At 38.4% G+C, this 19,865-nt stretch overlaps 1 protein-coding gene and 1 long non-coding RNA gene across 2 annotated transcripts; one reads left to right on the plus strand and one right to left on the minus strand.

Moving 5' to 3' along the window:
- The first annotated feature begins 415 nt into the window (after window positions 1–415).
- Window positions 416–9,659, plus strand: LOC136247244 (uncharacterized). Its single transcript, XR_010697227.1, has 3 exons — window positions 416–461; window positions 3,301–3,365; window positions 9,571–9,659. It is a non-coding gene; the product is annotated as an uncharacterized lncRNA (long non-coding RNA).
- A 5,710-nt stretch (window positions 9,660–15,369) lies between these two features.
- Window positions 15,370–18,825, minus strand: LOC136244806 (uncharacterized). The gene has a single exon (XM_066036359.1). The coding sequence runs from the start codon at window positions 18,692–18,694 to the stop codon at window positions 15,569–15,571; it is 3,126 nt and encodes a 1,041-aa protein (XP_065892431.1). The 5' UTR covers window positions 18,695–18,825; the 3' UTR covers window positions 15,370–15,568.
- Window positions 18,826–19,865: the final 1,040 nt, after the last annotated feature.

Genomic DNA, 19,865 nt, shown 5'->3' on the forward strand with positions numbered 1-19,865 from the left:
GATTCTTCCAGAGATTTTTTTTTTTTTAAATTTTTTTAAACAGGGAAGGTAGCATCAGCAAAGCTGTTTTTCAGCAACGCCCTGTATACAGCATACATGTATAAAACTACATACATTTACAAATTAATATTAACTACAATTATATTGTTCTAAATAGCTACTCCTGAATTGAAATAAAGTTGATACGTGATACAAAGCAGCTGGCAGAGCGTTCCACAATATAGTACCTCTGTAATATAGGCTTCTTTTCCCATAATTAGTCCGTAGCTGTGGAACAAACAAGCGATGAGCATTTCTGCTGATACGTCCCGTAACATTAACAGCATATTCAAATATGCCATGGAGATAATCTGGAGCCAACTTGTGCAATACTTTGTAAGTTTGTAGAATGGTATGAAACTTGCGTCGTTCAGTAAGGGACAATTCTTCGGACGAACAGCTGCTGAAGACTACCAAAACTCGTAAGTTTTGGCATAGAATATATAATCTACGATATAAAAGCAATGTTTGTGTAACAAAACCACCTTTCCCTACTGCCAGTTTTGTCAGTACATGGCAGACAGTCCATGCAGTCACTTTCCTGTCATTGGGGTTTATGTAGGATGTTTTGTCAGACTAATATGTAGACACTACCAGGCTTAAAAGAGCGAGGATTTGTTGGCAGTTTTGACTACTTATTTAATTGTACAATGGGTCAGTGTAAGAAACGATTAGCTAGCTGCCAGGCTTTACAAACATGTACATACATATTACTGTTCTAGTATGTTTATTTAAAACCACCAATTGGATTTGTATCCATTAATTTTAAGATATGATATGTTGCTTATGTTCTGATATATTATAGACACCACATACCAGCATCTTTGGAGGTTCTATGTTGCGACATTCTAACACCTCCTACTCAGCATCTTTGCCTTGAAGATGCTTGTATTGGTGTCAAACTGTTTTAAGGAAAATAGTCAGCTAGCAGTGAAAAAGACATTGTATGCATGTGCCTCTCATCATTGTTTTGCCAAGTCAGTGAAGAGTTTATGAAAGACTGCACAGGTAATACCTTGCTCATAAATTTACCTGCCTTCTGAAGAGCCAGACATTTCACTGTGGTAGACTGGTGATACAGATTGATTACTGTTGTGGCATCAACAAGTATTGCATCACTTCGAGTAAGAGAATTGTGTTGGAATTAAAATTGTGAACTATAGTATGTTTTGTCGTAGCTACCAGACAAGTATCCTCACACACAGCAAAAACTAATTTACCTCATGCGAGATTCAATGGATCACTTCATCCTGGTGTAGAAATGAAATGGAGCCAGCTAGAAACAGTAAATGCATGCTGCTTGTTAGTGTTATGTCACGGCAATGCATCCCATTTTGTAGGAAAGTAAGACACCAATACCTGCCTTGGCACTGCAGCTAACTTACCAGTATCATGTGTAGGTGATGAAGAGCACTAGCTAGTTACTGGGTTCAACTGTACCAATTATTACTGGTGTAACAAGATGGCGTGGCACTATATTACATAGGGCTGGGCGATGTCAATAAAAGTGCATCACAATAATCATGGACGTACACTGTATGATAATATCACGATATTATATTCACATTAGAAAATAACATGTAGTGTTTATAAGTACAAGTTTCGTTATGGCTAGTGCTGTTGTATCCGTCTCATAAAAGTATAAAAGTTGCATATTAAATGTAATTGGGATTTAGTTGTATATGTATAAGAATGTTGCCAGAACATTTTTACTTAATTGATGGTTATTGTTGGTTATGTTATATGGTTGTAATTGGTAATTGTTTGTGTGTATGTTGTGTAGACAGAGTTAAAAGTAATAGTTGGCAAGTGGCCAATTTCTGACCACTTTCAGACCACATGATAATGTACAAAGGTCTGTTGGGTCTGTGTTTTGCTACATAAGAGCATGTAACAAGCAGCTGGCAATAAATAAATGCTACAAACATGTGTTGTGGCAACCTCTGGCCCATCCTTTTGTATCATATTACAACAATATCTCATGAATGGCCACCCACTTCAAAATGACCTAATACTTTGCAAAGTATTTGTCCACGAACTTTCTGCTTTGAGCTCTGTATAGATACATAGTAATATTAGAGATCATGAAGAATTAGGCTATTCTGACCAAAAGTTTCACTAGCTTCACAATGACTTCATTGCATCTTGGCAAAATGAGGTATAACCAAGTCCAAAAGTGTATACTGTAGTAAAACCTCTTCCAATCTGATGCCTTCAAAACAAGATAACCACTAAGGCTACAAGCTTGATTTTTTCATAACTTCAGCCAGGCTGGTTACTACATTCCTCTGTATCCCATTAATTCTACTGACAGTGCCAGACTGCCAGGTGTTGATCACAGGAGCACATATGGTTTCTTCTCTGCTGACTATTGGGTTTATTACAAAAATTGTTAGTGTTTTCTGTAGTGACTGGATTAATGTTTCTTGTACTGTTTTTTTGTCTGTAAAGCTGTGTAATGTGCTGAAGATACATAGCTGAAAATGCAGCTAAATGGCACTTCACTTCTTGTAATATTTGTTTCGGCTTGCATCTGGATGTTGTAGTATGTTGGGCACCTTTCATGGCAGCATGTGCAGGTTCACCAGCCATAATGATGTTAAAAAAAAGTAAATGAACAAGCACAGCGAAATCTTACTTAGTAGCCACCTCGTTCACCTTTAGTAGGTTAAACACAGCTAAGATGTACTTCGTAACCTCATTAATACGGCCACCTCATCGTTGAGGCCATTCCAAGAGGTGGCCCTATTAGTGAGGATTCATTTTAGTAAGAATATTTAAAGTTGGAATAGTTTATAAATAGTGTACTATTGGGCATTTAATACCTAATTGAGTTGACTGAAGTATGGCGGTATAGAGATTCAATATCCGCTAGTATATCTACAGGTATAGACAAGCTCTATGTTTTAGGTATTCCCTTGCTTCACTACTTTTTCATCCCTAATCAAACCTTCTATTTGTGTAGTTATTTGTATTTCACTGAGTGCTGAGAGTTGAAATTATAAATCATTCAATCTAACATTGGACATTATTCGATAGTTAGCCCCAAGCATAATATATTAGAAAACAAAATATTCTCTTTCCATGATGAAAAAAGCTCATGACCCCTGTGAGACTAGCTTAGTGCATATCCTACACGTTCACGTGACTAAGCCTTACCACTTTCATCTTTTCTCTGCTGTTGGTGGATATATCCTAACGTATGTAGTCAATTAATCATGTATATTTATACTTTATTACAAGTGCAACACTTAATTACAGACAAGTATTCAGAGAAGTGAGGTTGATGCAGAGGTGGATGTCTAGATGCTATGAAGATCTGAAAGGTGAAAATGTTTGAGAAGCACCGAGGCACCTGGTGTGGTATCCATTTGTATGTCTGTGTCTGTGTGTTTGTGCATGGTATAGGTGTATATATGTATGATGTATGTGTCTGTCTGTCTGTCTGTCAGCATAACCAGATGCCTAACTTGAATAGGTAAATTGTGGGAATCTGTGTTTGCTTGTGTGAGGCAGCATAGCAAAATGGCTAAAGAACATCAGCCTGATAATTAAAAGGTTCCAGGTTCATTGCCCAGTTGGTGTTATTGTTTCCTTTAGCAAGAAACTTTACTCGCATTGCTCCAGTGTACCCAGCCATATAATGGGGACCTGGTATCAACTGGGGGAAGCAGCTATAGAATTAATGGGTACCTGTGGTTTACTGGGGAAGCAAACACCCCTGTCTTTGTAGGTTGCTGTGGCCATGACCTCTCTCTGGACAGTCTTCCTGCATGTACTGTCCAAGGAAGGGAAGAAGTCAGCTAGTTTGTGTGTTACTTGTAGTAAGGAGTCAAGTACTGATTGTGTTGAATGTGATTGGTGTGGGAAATGGCAACACAGAGAGTGTGCTGGGCTATCTACATCAGAATTAGAAGCGCTAGCAGATATATGGGATCGTCAGCCCACTGAATCAAATGTCATGTTTTTTTGTACTGTGTGTAAACCAAAGGTCACACTAGCCCTGAAGGTCTTCACAGACATACAAGATCAGCAGGATGAAATGGAGAAAAGACTAACGGAGATAGAGGACAATCTGAAGAAATTACAACATGTGGATTCAACAGAAGCAAATTCTAGTGACCAAACACAACCCACTCTTCAAACACAGCCGGTTTTTCAGTCTAAAGAGCAAATATCTGAAATGGTGTCTTCCTACATTAATGAAGAAAAAGAAAAATCTAAGAGACGTTTGAATGTTATAGTACATAATGTTATTGAATCAACATCTGAGGATCCTGAACTTAGACGTAAGCATGACATTGATTCTGTGTCATCCATCTTTCATAAACATCTGACAGTCCCTGCCACAATAACTAAAGCAATCCGGTTGGGCAAGAAAAGCGATAGGCCAAGACTCTTGAAGGTTTCGGTTGCATCTGAGTCAGACAAGGCATCAATTATGCGAAATTGTACCAAACTTTGCAATGTTAACCTTCCTAGCATAGTTCAAAAGGTTTTTATCACCCCTTATCTCACACCTAGGGAGCAGGAAGTTAATAAGAAGTTACGTGCTGAACTTAAAGAACTAAACAAGGATGGGAACAAATTTAAAATAAAAAACTGGAAAATAGTGCAGAGGAGCCCCTAGCCGGGCCCCCTGCACTGATAATTTTACCATTAATCTTGAAATTTTGAATCATTCTGATATATTAGATGTAGCCGTTGTCAACTGTCAAAGTGTCCTTGCAAAATGACTTGATTTTCAGAACTTTATAAACTGTCACTCACCAAAAATCATCATTGGTTGTGAATCATGGCTGTCTCCCTCTATAGTTTCAAGTGAAATTTTCCCCCAACAATATCAGGTATACCGTAAAGACAGATTCAATGGTTACGGGGGTGTATTCATTGCTTGTCACAATTCATTGTTGTCTACTGCACTTGAATACCATAGCACATCTCTATGTGAATTGATAGTATGTAAAATTCAGTTAGCCACAGACCCTCCACTTATTATTTGCTCTGTGTATCGCCCACCAAATGTAGATATACCATATTTAGAAAATCTTTGCACTGTCCTACGTGATATAATGGATCACAATCCTAATTCCGTTGTGTGGATTGCAGGTGATGCAAATTTCCCAAATATAGATTGGGACTCCTACTCAGTTAGTGGTAACAATTATCCTGTACATCTGTGTGAAACTTTTCTCAACTTCATTGAGGATTGTGGCCTAACACAAACTGTCAACTTTCCAACTAGATATGCAAATACTCTTGATATTTTCCTAACAAATCGACCATCATTAGTACTTTGTTGTAAACCATTGTCAGGGATTAGTGATCATGATATCGTGTATGTGAAGTCTACTGTAGAAGTCAAACAACAAGGCAATCCCTCAGTGCGATCTTATAAACTCTGGAACAGGGCAAACAATGATATCATCAGTGAATACATTACAAGATCTAGTGAACAGTTTTTAGAGGAACATGATATGGATACACAAGTTGATGTCTTATGGAAAGTGTTCAAGGAAATGTGTCAAAAGTGTCTAGATATGATTCCATCCAGAACTTATAAACCTGGCCATTGTCCCCCTTGGATGAATCCCACCATTAAACGTCTATCTCACAGGAAGCAAAGACTATATAATTTGGCCCGACATTCCAAGTCTAGTGATGCCTGGCAAAAATATCGACAGATTAAGAAAGAAGTTCAAAGGGCATGTCGGCAATCCCACAACTCCTATATTCAACACTTAGTCACCCCTGGAACATATTCTACAACTAAGAGGTTATGGAGTTACATTAAGAGTCAAAAGAAGGACTACTGTGGCATACCACCATTACTACAAGGAGACACTCTGATCTCTGATACAGCAACCAGAGCAAGCTTATTGAATGACTATTTCTCATCTGTCTTTGTTAAAGAAGATTTAAGTTCTGTACCACATATTGAAAATTTACCTGTCCCACTAATGGAACCTATCTGTATTAATCCAGAAGGTGTTAAAAACTTATTAGAAACCTGGAGGTCAACAAAGCTCCAGGTCCAGACCAAATTCCATCCCGATTTTTAAAAACCTTTGCAAACTACATTACGCCATTTCTTGTGCTGATCTTTAGGGCCTCTTTGCATCAAGGTCACCTTCCATCTGAATGGAAACATGCTACTGTTGTGCCTGTTTTTAAAAAGGGAGATCGTAAATTACCATCTAACTACTGCCCAATATCCTTAACATCAATCTGTTGTAAAGTTCTAGAGCACATCATCTATTCTTCCATCAGCTCTCATTTGGAAAATCATCAACTTATTCGAGAAGAACAGCATGGTTTTCGGAAAAATAAGTCCTGTGAAACACAACTGATCTACACAATTCATGAATTTGCAACAATACTTAATGACGGTGGAGAAGTGGATGCTTTATTTCTTGACTTTAGCAAAGCTTTCGATAAAGTTCCACATGTAAGACTTCTTCAAAAACTTGAGCATTACAGAATTTGTCCACAACTTGTCAATTGGATAAAAGATTTTCTTGGACAAAGACAACAGCAAGTAGTTCTGAATGGTGTAACTAGTGATCAGTGTGAAGTTATCTCTGGCATACCGCAAGGTACAGTACTTGGCCCTTTACTATTTACTTGTTTTATTAACGACCTACCAGCTCTAGTGAACTCTCAGATACGACTCTACGCTGATGATATACTTATTTTTAGACCGATTTATTCAAATGAAGATACTTTAGTATTGCAGAGAGACCTTGATGCCATAGTGAGGTGGAGTGAAGACTGGAAAATGTTTTTCAACCTTAGCAAATGTGTACACCTCAAGATCACTAACAGGATATTAACAACTAACTCAACATATTTTCTGAAACAATATCAAATTTGTAGATCTACCAGTGCCACTTACCTGGGAGTAACAATAGATGAACACCTGAAATGGACAAACCATATCCAACATGTTACCTGTAAAGCAAACTCAGCCAATGCCTTTTTGCGACGTAATATTAGCTCTTGCACTCAACAAACTAAGAAGCTGTGTTATCTAGCAATGGTACGTCCTATCTTAGAGTATGCATCAACTGTCTGGTCTCCATACACTAACAGTAGCATCTACAAGTTAGAAATGGTCCAACGAAGAGCTGCAAGGTTTATTACAAACAATTATTCACCCTGGGCTAGTGTAACTGAGATACTAGATCACCTGAATTTACCAACTCTTGAACCGCGACGGAACAATTTGAAGCTAGTTATGATGTATAAAATGGTGCATAGATAAGTTCACATCGATAATGGAACCTATTTAATCCCAACAGCAAGCCAAACATGAGGTCACGATCAATGATTTTTGCAGCCACACTCCAGAATTGATTCTTACCTTTACTCTTATTACCCCTCTACAATTAAATTATGGAATAACCTATCTAGCAGTACTGTGGAATCACCTACCTTAAGCACATTTAAACAATGTATTAATTATAGCTAAGTACAATCACTACAATTCATTCTTAATTTAATCTGTTGAACTATATACTCCATATGGAGGTTTCTGTACAGTAAATAAATAATAATAATAATAATGTTACTCATAGTTTCATTTAAGAGGGGGAGGCGAGCGAACTTGATAAACTATTGCCCCCCTTACACTTTTAGCGAAGTTTAAATGGAAGTCTGGACAACAGCTGTCATATTGAAAAAATGCATGATGTATGTGTGTGCGCGTGCGTGCGTGTGTGTGCGTATTATAAGTAATTTTAACCTAAGAATGTAAGTGATCTGGGAGTCCAAAATGCAAAAAACAATCTTGGGTTGCATGCCCCCAGACCCCATAGATACTATTTATACACATGAAAGGCACATAATTTTGACACCATCCCCCCTTCCTCTCATAAAAACCTCCTTGAAAACTAGACAAAAGCCTATGCAAGTCGAGTGGTACACAGAATCCCACTGTTGAATTGCTGGACTTTGCTTTGCTTTGTGTATACATGCTTAGTATAGTGCGTAAAACCAACTCTTTAATGTGGAAGGCAATGGAAAAGTAAAACAAACTAATAGGTGTGTGCACTAGTCTGATATTGTATGAGGTAGGAATATTACCAGGAATGCAGACAGCTAGGTAGACTGGAGCAATTTGAGTAAATTTCTTGCTTAAGTAAAAAGCAACAACACTGATTTGCCATCAAGCCTGGAACCTTTTGATCACCACGGAATAATCATTTATCTTCAGGTGCTAATTGGCAGGTCCTTTACATTTCATGCTCATAAACCACCCATATCAAAAAGCCACCCATATCAAAAAGCCACCCTGCTTGTTCCTTTCAGCAAAGTCATTGATAAAGTGCAACTACAAGGTTTCTAGTTCGGGTATATAGTGATTATCTGATGCAGTAATGCAGTGTCCAAAAATACTTCGAAAAAGTTTGCCTGTAGTGGTTTTCCCCAATGGTCTTTTTCTCTAACATGCATGTAAATATATAAATCCTGCAGCTGATTGCTATATAGTGCAATGCCTTCTAGTTAAACCCTTCTATAAAATTACTTCATTAAAATGGTCACATCAAGTAGGTCTCAAACATAGCTAAGGTGTACTTCATGACCTCTTTAATAATTATAGTGACCACGTCAAGTAGGATGCAAGCACATCTAAGGTGTGCTTCATGACCTTGATAGGACGACCTTATTAAAGTGACCACGTTAAGTAAGTCACAAAAATAGTGGTTTACTTCAGTAATTAGAATAATGGCCATTTAAAGCAAGTCCTAAGTACAGTATGGGTATACTCATGATAGAAAAATTTGCAAAAAGCAAACCAACTTCTTTCTATGTACTTATCGAACCCAGACCATCTAAATCAGCACCGAAGACATTACACTTAATCACATTGTGTGATATGGGTTTTGGTTTTACAAATATGGATGGGAAGCCTAACCAATTGCAGCAGTAATGCATTTTATACTATAGCAACATATACTTTAAAAGGTCCCCACTTAGAAACTGTACATTACAGATTGTATATGATGAAACACTACCATTACCTAAGTAATTGTATTACAGTTGTATCTAGTGTATGTTATTGTCTATCTGACTCTATCACTAATTGAAGTGGCCATAAAATGTCAACACTAATAATAAACTCAAGTTTATACAGTTGCTAGCTAGATAGGACAATCAGTGTACAGAGCAATTGCAAAGAAGATCACACCCATGAGCTTTACGAATGTATTCCTAGAGATAAAGTGGCTAACATACAGTAGTGGTCTTGATTGTAAATATCTCTGCTTCAGCCCAATCTATGTGAGTATGGGCATGCACTCAATACTCTCATCCCCGATGTTGTCTGGTGACATCAGTTTGACTTCTTTGCCAAAGAAAAGTACATCATATAACTGGCTTAGTTATTGTCTATATAGATTACCATACATTATGTGTTAATCCGTTCAAGCCAGCGAGTTTATAATGTGACAATTATTTAAGTGACTACAAAGTTATTTGTTTTTGAATGTATATAGCATGAGAAGTACATTTGTAGCAATGTTTCACTAGGGCCAAGAAGGTGGACTAAAGTCATCATTTGACGTGATCAAGCACGTAGACGGATGGGAACTATGACTCTTTAGTACACATAGACGTAAGCAATATTGCTGTCATTACTTATTTTTAAACAACTTCATGCTTGTATTTGCAATTAAACGTGGGGCTAAACTTACTGTACACCTGGTGGGAGTAAGTTCCAACTCTGCAGCAATTACATATATACAAGCAGTAGTTTTTTGAGTTGAATTAAGTATCAAAAAAAGGAAGAAGGGAATAGGTTTTAAAAGTAGTGAAATAAGAGAGGTTGATATACCTGCAGATATACAATTTGTACAATATAGATGCAAGCTTTCTGCTACTGCTTTCTAATGCTTTCTACTGCAATGGTAGCAGCATTATGCTCTCATTGTAATCATGGATTAAAGTATGTTGCAGCATGTGGCAGTTACAGGGGAGAGAGTTGCAGAAACGCTGAGGAAACTGTTTACGATAATTGTGACAAATATATTTGTTAAGAACTTACATGATAGGCACCTTTTTATTTCTATAACCAGTCTTATTCTTATTTCATATTGATTGCAATGAATTTCTTATGAGAAAATATTTTAAGGATAATATGCATTTTTGTTAGTCACAAATGACCAGATTTGGAAAAAAATAGGTCTACCAAATGCATTTAATAAAGAAACCACAACTTAGTGTACAAGGTGAATATATATCAACCTGGATTTTTCTCTAACTAATACGTGACGCTGGTGCTCACTACTGATCAAATTTCAAGTCAATACCATTTTCCAATCTGAAGTTATGAGTTGTTAAAGTTGGTAAATTGGATATTTGTGGAAGATCCACTCTCCCGAATCCCATCACATATGCCTCATTACTAAATTGGCCATAAAAATTTTTCCCTGAGGTGGATTTTGGATATGATAAAAATTGCTTTCTAATGATACCAAAATCAGCTTTCTTTGAATTTTTTCTGGGTCCAGCCTTAAATCTACCGGACTATAGCTACCTGGCCATTTAGCTAATATAGTGTCGAGCATGCTAGCCCTTTTGAGGTGATAGAACAAATCAAATGATTGAAAATAGTGACTACTCAACAATATATCAGTCTGTAGATAGCAGCTTGAAAGCTTTTCACACAACCAAATAATCAAGCATGTGTATAGATAATGATTTGAGGCACAGCCTGAATTTGTAAGCAATAGCTACTGACCAAGGAACATATATCTGTTCCAAGCATCTTTGTTGTCATAGTAGCTACCACTGAGGGTGCCACTTTTCATCAGATCACTGATATCTGGTTGCCTTGGAATATAGAATTACACTATTTTGCTGTCAGACTTTAAATTCATAGAAGTTTCCTTTACTAGGAAACATTGAAAACTATAGTGCTGATTTTGAAGACATTTCAATAAATTCCCACGGCTGGTCATAAAGATCCAGGTTGTCAACCAAGGTACAAAGCAATGGAATAAGTAATGCTAGTAATTTATACAAGGCGAATTTATATGTCACAGTCATCAAGATTCTCACGTATGCATGCACATCTACAAAATTTAGAATATAGATGGACCGGACTCTCTGTCTGTTGCAAACATGCCATTTAAGCTCAAACAGGAGAGCTAGCTACATGCTATATAACATAAACATATGTAATTCCTGGTCAGGTTACTGACAGTTAGCCAGTGAGGTCTGTCACCATCATGTAGCATTAAATTTTTGGATATAACTAGCACTGACTGCTGAGTATGTATAGTTCATTGTGAGTCCATTAAAAACATCTTGGCTGATTGTACAGGGTAAACTGGCTGGCATTGATAATACTGCAATTTGTCCATGCTCCTGTGGTGATCACTGCATGTTTTATCAGAAACCCAGAGTATAGTGACTTGTATAATAATGCACATACATTATTATTAATTGTAATTACATCCAATCATGAGTGGCCCATGCATTGTCATTTAAAGTTTCTTGTTAGATGGGGACATGATATGGAGGAGACATCAAGACCATTTAAGACGACATCAAGAAACCACTGTCACTGAGCCATTTGTATCATCTAGGGAAAACCCAATAACAGAGACTGTTCCCTCCCTTTTGCCACATCGTAACCCAAGATGTAGTTGTATACCAAACCTATAAAAGGTATCAGAATGATTTACTATTTAATTATAATTGCGCCATTAATTAAAGGAGGAGATGTAGCTAATGACTTGTAATAATGCACGCACATTATCAATTGTAATTACATCAAACCACATGCACCTTGATGTAATACAACTTAGTTTCAGTTTTGTAAGAATTGCTGTAGTTTCATGCTGTTTTGAAAGTAGGGACGTACCTGTGTGTTTTTTGTAACCATTGTGTGGTTTGAATTTTTTGAGTGATTATAACACCCTGATCTATAAGTTCCATGTGGAAACAGGACTGCTATATGTACACTGTGGTATTGCGCATGAATCACACCTAGGTAATATTTAACAAGTCAAGCATTTAAAAGACTTGCACACATGTCCTTTCCATCTGGTGTCACACACACACACACATGCATACACACACACACACACACACACACACACACACACACACACACACACACACACACACACTGTGAACCTTCTTGAGCTCTACCAAAAAGCTCTTTTGTTCCACTTTGTAACCGGTATGCAATGCCGCATGGTCAGATTTCCAGTCCTCTGTGTACAATTATCATACAAACCAATATCACATGAAAATGTTACAGTCGCTATATCGCTTACTGTGTAATATTACAGCAGTTTTTTTACGAAGTTGCTATTGTTCCGGCAGCCGGAAATATTTTGTCAGTGCTATTGTTCCGGCATTCCACTAGATTTCTCACTATCAAGCACACTAGTTGTATGCTATGCCCCGAGTATTCGACTTTAGGGCACACGTCTAGTAGGTTGCCCGAGTATTCGACTTTAGGGAACGCGTCTAGTAGGTTGCCCTGAGCATTCAACTTTAGGGAACGCGTCTAGTAGGTTACCCCGAGCATTCGACTTTAGGGGATGCGAAAAGTAGTTCTAGTATTAGGGTTAGGGTCGGGTTCAGCTTTAGTTTCTTCTTCACTTTCAATATATATTATATTGAAGTTACTCCACTCGGAGACATATAAGGTAGAAACTAAGTGAGTTGGGTAGCTGGAAGCCACGTAGCACAATGGGTAGGACTCTGGGCTCAAGCACTGGAGGTCCCGGGTTCGATTCCCGCTCAAAGCTTTTTTTTTTTTTTTTTCTTTTTTTTTTTTTTTTTGAGGACCTTTTTTGTCTAAGTTTTATTTTTATTCAAGTGACTGCCGGAACAATAGCAACAGCCTTTTTTTATAGTCTAGCATGGTATAGCTACGTATACAATTGCAAGTATTATTAAAAAGGCCATAGCTAGCTATTGTTTTTGACTGGCCAATTTTCCTTGATCTGTATCAGAAGAAAATGTGTTAATTAATTTGATCAAAGCTGCCGTTGGTTACACACTGAAACAATGTTTTTGCTCTGCAGCTGGCATGCAGCAATAGCTAACTACCCTTCCAAAAAATTTCTTTCCCAGACTGCTCAACAGCTCAGTGACAACTAACTACAGTACCGCTCAGCTACAACTTGACAAACGCGTGCTACCGAAACGCAGCAACTGTTGCGTGTCTACCATAGGTTTGGCGTGTAATAAGCGTTGTCAACTACAGAAGCACGGGTTCAGCACGCGTTACAACGACGTGAATATCATGGCGAAGTGCACACGCATTGATAACTTTGCAGTTTACACGCTCCGGTAGGTGCAACGCGTTTGTCCGTCGTGCCATATTATGCTGCCAGTCAACGCGTTGAACCAGACTTACAACGCGTTGAACCGAGGGGTCACCAACTGCTTCGAAATCTCGTACACCTTCAGTAAAATCCTGCCTGAAATACGAAATCTTATGTTGTTATCGTGATTCTGATTCTTAGTATACTCGTTCTGGTACCGTAGCTTACACTCAACTGCTCCTGCACAAATGTAAGAATGAAATCCGATGTTCCACTCCGCTTCGGATTTGTATAATCAAGTTGTGGAAGCTGCACAAAACCAGGAGCTGTGGGAAAGAAGCCGCACAAAACCAGGAGAGAATGAAATCCGATGTTCCGCTCCGTTTCGGATTTATATTAAAGAAGCCAAACAAAACCAGGAGTTGTGGGAAAGAAGCCACACAAACCAGGAGAGAATCCATGCAAACTGTTCAAAAGTATATCGATAAAATCCGATGTTCCGCTCCGTTTCGAATTTGTATTAAGCGAGTTGTGGAAGCCAAACAAAACCAGGAGCTATGGGAAAGAAGCCATACAAAACCAGGAGAATCCATGCAGACTGCTCCTGCACAAACGTAAGAATGAAATCCGATGTTCCGCTCCGCCTCCGATTTGTATTAAGCAAGTTGTGGAAGCCAAACAAAACCAGGAGCTGTGGGAAAGAAGCCATACAAAACCAGGATAGAATCAAATTTAGAGTGAAATCCCATGTTCCGCTCCGTTTCGGATTTGTATTAAGCGAGTTGTGGAAGCCAAACAAAACCAGGAGTTGTGGGAAAGAAGCCAACAAACCAGGAGAGAATCCATGCAAACTGTTTAAAAGTAAGAATAAAATCCGATGTTCCGCTCCGTTGCGAGTTGTGGAAGCCAAACAAAACCAGGAGCTGTGGGAAAGAAGCCAAACAAAACCAAGGGAATCCATGCAACACAAAAGTGAGAATGAAATCCGATGTTCCGCTCCGCTTCGGATTTACTTAGCAAACTACAAACTTAGCAAAACTTCATAAACTTAGCAACACACCAACTACAAAAGCAACTTATAAAGCATACACTGAGATGCTCCTGGTTTTGTGGGGTTTCGCACGGGATTTCCCCTGAATGATTGGCCTTGTTTCCTGGTTTATAGGGCTTCAGCTGCGAGTTGCTCCTGGTTTTGTAGGGTTTCGTTTAATAGTTATGCCTATAGGCTTTACTCCTGGTTTATATGGCTTCGCAATTCCTCTCAATTTCGTGAGGCTTTGCTCTTACATGCCTGCTGAACTTCTGTTTCTTTCTCCCACTATTTTTTGGTGATTTCAGAACTTATCACTCTACACCAACCTGTAATTTAAAATCAGATTTTGCAGCTCTCATTCAATATTGTGAAATCCGTGAAGTCTTGAGAAATTTGTTCAAGATTTTGAAATCCGTACCGCTTTTTCGTGAGTTGGTGACCCCTCGCGTTGAACCGTTCACATCAAGACTCATCGAGGGGTCCGCAACGCAGCGAAATCGCGTACGAGATTCAGAATCTTTACGGATTCACCGGAGATTCAGGGATTCCGAGGGATTCAGCCGAGATTCACTAAGATTCCCCGGGATTCATGCAGATTCGCTGAGATTCGGTGGGATTCACCCAAGATTCAGTGGGATTCACCCGAGATTCAGTTTATAATCAGTGAGATTCACCCTAGATTCAGTTTATATTCAGTGAGGTTCACCCGAGATTCGAGGATTCAATCAAATTTAGCCCGGCTAAAGCTCAGAGGTCGGCTTTCTAGCGACTAAGTATTTCAGCTAGTGAATATCATAAGTTTGGCACTGTAGCTACGTAACTTGGACAACACTGATCAAGAAGCATGGACTCAGTAGCTAGCTAGCTCTTCATACTGGCTCAGTGTGATGATTCCTTGTACTAAAATACTACTGAATGTCCAGCTTATATATATATATATATATATATATAGGCTGCAATTTGCAGTTGTAGCTGCTCGTATTATACATATATGTACAAGTGTAATATTTCTTGTAGCAGATGTATCATGTATATAAATATACCTCACCATTTTTAGTACATGCCATGGAAATGGCTAAGGTGGACTGAGACTCGGAATAAAACTATGCACTATATGCATCTATATACTGACATCAAGATCATGCATGACAAGTAATCATGCCGTGTGCACACTAACATAACATATTAACTATAAGGATTTCACTTTTCATTTACAGTTTTTACAAAACCATTTTTGTCCAGGTACAATATTGTTATCAGTGCCTATGCACTCAAAGTGAAACCATTCTTTACACGTCATTTGGCCACATCGCACCATTTCCTTTTTCTTGTCATTTGGTGACCTACAGTAACAGTACACTTCTATTTTCACAATCTTTGATTGAAGCACTCTTCTCTCCCTGATAGTCGGAAATAGGGCCATTCTGTTAGTCTCAAGGCAAGTAAGTAAGTGTTCTCTCATCAAGCCTTGATTGTACACAATTGATGACGGATCGTGTCCATGGGCAATACTGGTAATATAAGCGGCTGCAAACAGTCCACAATCATTGTCTCCAGATTGTTTGTTAACATTAGCAATTCCAACGGTAAAATACTTGTTCTTGGTAAACACAAGTTGCGACAGCAGTAATTTCGTGTGCTCATGGAGCAAAGAGTACTTAGAATCATATAGAATAACATCAGCACTATCAGCATTTCCACTAGCTGATGCTACTACCCAATGATTACGGTTTACCAAAAGTATCTGCAACGATGTCAATCCTGTGGGCATTGGTGTCATTTTCTGTAAATCTTGTTTCAGGGTATCTTGCAAAGAATGAATATGAGGAAATTGGCACTTCAACAAGAATTGTACTGCGGTCATGACTGAACCATTCATCCAACTGGAATTATTTAGTAAACTGTGCTTGTCAATTTCATATAGCGTGATACCTCCAATTTTCAACCAAGCCTGTGATGGAATTTCAGATTCATCACCTGATTCTACTAGTATGGTCTCAGTCAAAGGTGATGATGTACTATGTTCACATGCTTCTTTGTCTTCACATGCTTGAAGTTCTTTGTCTTCAGTTGGTAAGTCCTCAGGAACAGTAGTTTGGTGTTCTGGTGTACCTTGTTCAGTGTAATCTAGTGCTTTAAATGGTATGGTCTCAGCCATTTGATGTCCTTTACCATCTACTTCAGCTGCTACTGTCTTTGGTGTAGATTGCATATTTGATGAAGCTTGCAAGGAATGGCTGCTTTGTAACTTTGGGCTTTGATTGGTTGCAATTGCAATAGCTTTCAGTTTTTTAAAGTTCTTTGATTTAGATGTGTAAGGTTGGTTACGTCGTACCCTATAAAATCGATCACAAGAAACCCTTTCACTTTCCTGTATTAACCACACTGCAGTCGTCTTCTTAATGAAAATTGGGTTTCCATTATCTGCCTTAACTTCAACAAACAGAGAAAATTTTGTGGATTTCTCTGATTTTTTCTTTGTATTTTCAATTGGAGCATACATAGGAATTGTGGTGGATGGTATTCTTTTGAATGATAGTAATTTCTGCTTTAGTTCCAGTCTGTCTTTCACTTCATCTTCAACTAGCCCTTTAGCTGCAATTTCATTAATATCAGCAGTGACTTGAACTGGTTCCTCAGAACATACTTCCTGAATAACTGATGAAGTTACCTCATCAGAATCCTGTTTTCCTTCATCAGCATCTTCAGGGTTATTACCATCATTGTCGCTGTCTTCATCATCGTCATCAATATCATGAGCTACTTCTGGCACACTATCCCATTTTGATCTCTTTTTAAGCAGGTCTGCCATCCCTAGTTGTTCCATTGATGCTTTGGCAGCTTCTCTGGCTTTTTCTACCGCAGCAACTATCTTGTCATTGCTAACATCTGCTAAAGAATACTTTTTGAAAGAATTTTCACCACCTTTTGCTTGATGTTTTAGCACCCTGGGAAAGATAATTCCACTATCCGTTTCAGATTCTAAGCTAAACTGTATTTGAAGTCGATGAAGTCTACGGAGTAAGCCAAGCATTCCAAAATTAATTATAGTAGAAAAAGTACTGCTCATACTTCTTACAGCACGAAACGTCCTCTCGCAACATTGCGATCCTAAAAGCCATGGAACAAAGCATGCATCATCATTTGGAAAGTGATCACGCAATGTAACCAGGTAAGCAATGAGGGAGTGTGCATTGAGCTCCACACACATATATGCATTGCTTGTCACGAAGTTGTCCTTCAATGTAAAATAGCTATGTAAAAGAATCCATTGACGCCAATATCTCAGAAAAAATACAGGATACCATGCTTTCTCAATACGTGATGTAACATCTAGACTTTTATCCAGGTAGCTATGTATCACACACCCAATGAGTTCCACATAACACTTGGTTGCATTAGCATTTTTGATTTCATCTAGCAAATGAGCAGCACTAACTATATGCAGGACAGCATCATAGTTTTGTCTATCTTTGTGGTCAATGTCCTTTTCTCTAAGACCATGCTGATCTTTGCCCACAGATGCCTTTAACAAGTGCAAATGCCTACCAGTAGCTGTGTATTTTCCCATTGCCAAAGTCACTGATGGCTTAAGTAAACGAGCCTTAAGCTTGACTGCAATATGCACAGTGTCCTGAACAAAACAAGTGGTTTTAGGCAAACAGTGGAACCAAGAATACCATAATTTGGGAAAATTAAGACTAGTCATGGATGGGACTACTTGCTTTAAGGGCTCGTCATCATCGACCACTAGTGAGGCAGACACTCTCATTGCTTTCAACAATTTCGGGTCTCCATCAGCCCCGCAACTTACAACTACAATGTCTCTTTTCTTACACTCTGAAATAATGTAGTTCCACCTCAGAAGAACATCGTGAGCTGTAAATGTGTTGTCTGACCCAACACAAGACAGACAGAAAGGAGGAGCATTGTGAAAGAGCGGCTGAGCAATGTAAACATAGGCATACTTTGCAATTGTTGCTTGAGCAAACATACTCTCGATTGCATCAAATGAAGTAGCTAGAAAGGAATCAGTAATAGGTAAACCATTCTTATCAACGGGTAAAACAAAGCCCACACAGCAATCAGTTTCATTGTCATAGTCTATTCGTGCTATAACCCGTGTGGCATCTTCTCCAATGGAAACAATCTTTGGACTTTTGTACTGTTTCAGATGTTGAGCAAGCTCATCAAACCTGAACTGTCCTTCATCAAGAGTTTTGTAATGACCATGCACAAGGTTTTGAACTGTTCGTAATGATGGTAAGGCTTCTGGCATATTCTGATGGATATATTCAAAAGCCATGGGACCAGCATAAATAAATAACGCCATGCAAATTTTTTTCAAAATCTCTGGATGCCTTCGTTGAGTGTTAGCCTTTCCCACATTCTTTTCTGCATTGACAACAATTTCCTTTAAAACGGTGGAACAAAATGAGTGACCTTTAGCTGCAGATTCCTTTTCATAAGCATTGCTACTTTGCAGCAGTGCAGAAAGTCTTTCATTTGTTTTAATGAGCTTTTCAATATTAGTCAGAAGTTCATAAAAATCTATGATTTTTGTTTGATTTGGGTCAGCTCCAGCTTTCTCAAGTAATCTTTGGTTTCGATAAGCACGTGACCACTTGGTTTGTGGGTTACCTGGAGCTGGACTTTTAGTAACTGCCCCTCCTTCTACATTGAAGGAGGGGCAATCCGAAAAACCTGGTCGCTGTTTGAAACATGAGCACTTGCACAATCTAAGCTGGATTTAGAAGGATCGGTACTTGTGGACTGTGCATGAGGATGACTTCCTGGACTATTGATGATTGTTCCATCAGTTGCATTGCTACTACGATGCTGCTGTGGTACTTTGCTGCTGGCTAAGTATTGGTCTAACTTTAGTTGATGTTGTGTAGATATTGTAGTGGTGGCATGTGTAGTATTTGTGGCACTATAACATTTTTTAACATGTCGGGTCCAGTTTGATATGATGTATGGTCCACACTTGTTTGAGGAATTTCTTTGGTGCAAAGTAATAGTCTTTTTACACACAAGACACATCACAGATACTGAAAAAGAATCTTCTGTTGAAACTATCAATTTGTAATGCTGATTTTCTGTTGACTGCTTTAGTGTTGGCTCAGTTTGCTGTTGTACCCACCTTGCTATAGTATCTCGAACTTTTGATATTGAATCTAAACTGACTTCAACTTTGGGTCTTTTAGCCTTATCCTCAATTGTGCAATCCCGTTTTCTTTTATTAGTTGGCTTACTCACTAGAGCTCTCACTTCATGAACAAAATGGCAGATTCTGTCTCGGTGCCCAGGGGGAAACTCAAATGGTGAGGACTGCATTGATGAGTTGGAAAAGTACTGGAAATTACCACTAAACCTTCTTTCAATATATTGTTCAGTTTTGCTGATAGAGTTACCTGGATTGTCTGTTATGTCCATTTTTGCAATAGTATTCAATTCATCATATCCAGCTGCTTCTAAACATTTTACAATATATGCAGGGAGTC

This window comes from Dysidea avara, chromosome 2 (assembly GCF_963678975.1).
Source record: "Dysidea avara chromosome 2, odDysAvar1.4, whole genome shotgun sequence".
Classification (NCBI taxonomy): Eukaryota; Metazoa; Porifera; class Demospongiae; order Dictyoceratida; family Dysideidae; genus Dysidea; species Dysidea avara.

What these genes read in the sequence shown, in the direction of transcription:
- LOC136244806 (XM_066036359.1), bottom strand. Translation starts at nt 18,694, where the DNA reads ATGGCGTTATTTATTTATGCTGGTCCCATGGCTTTTGAATATATCCAT.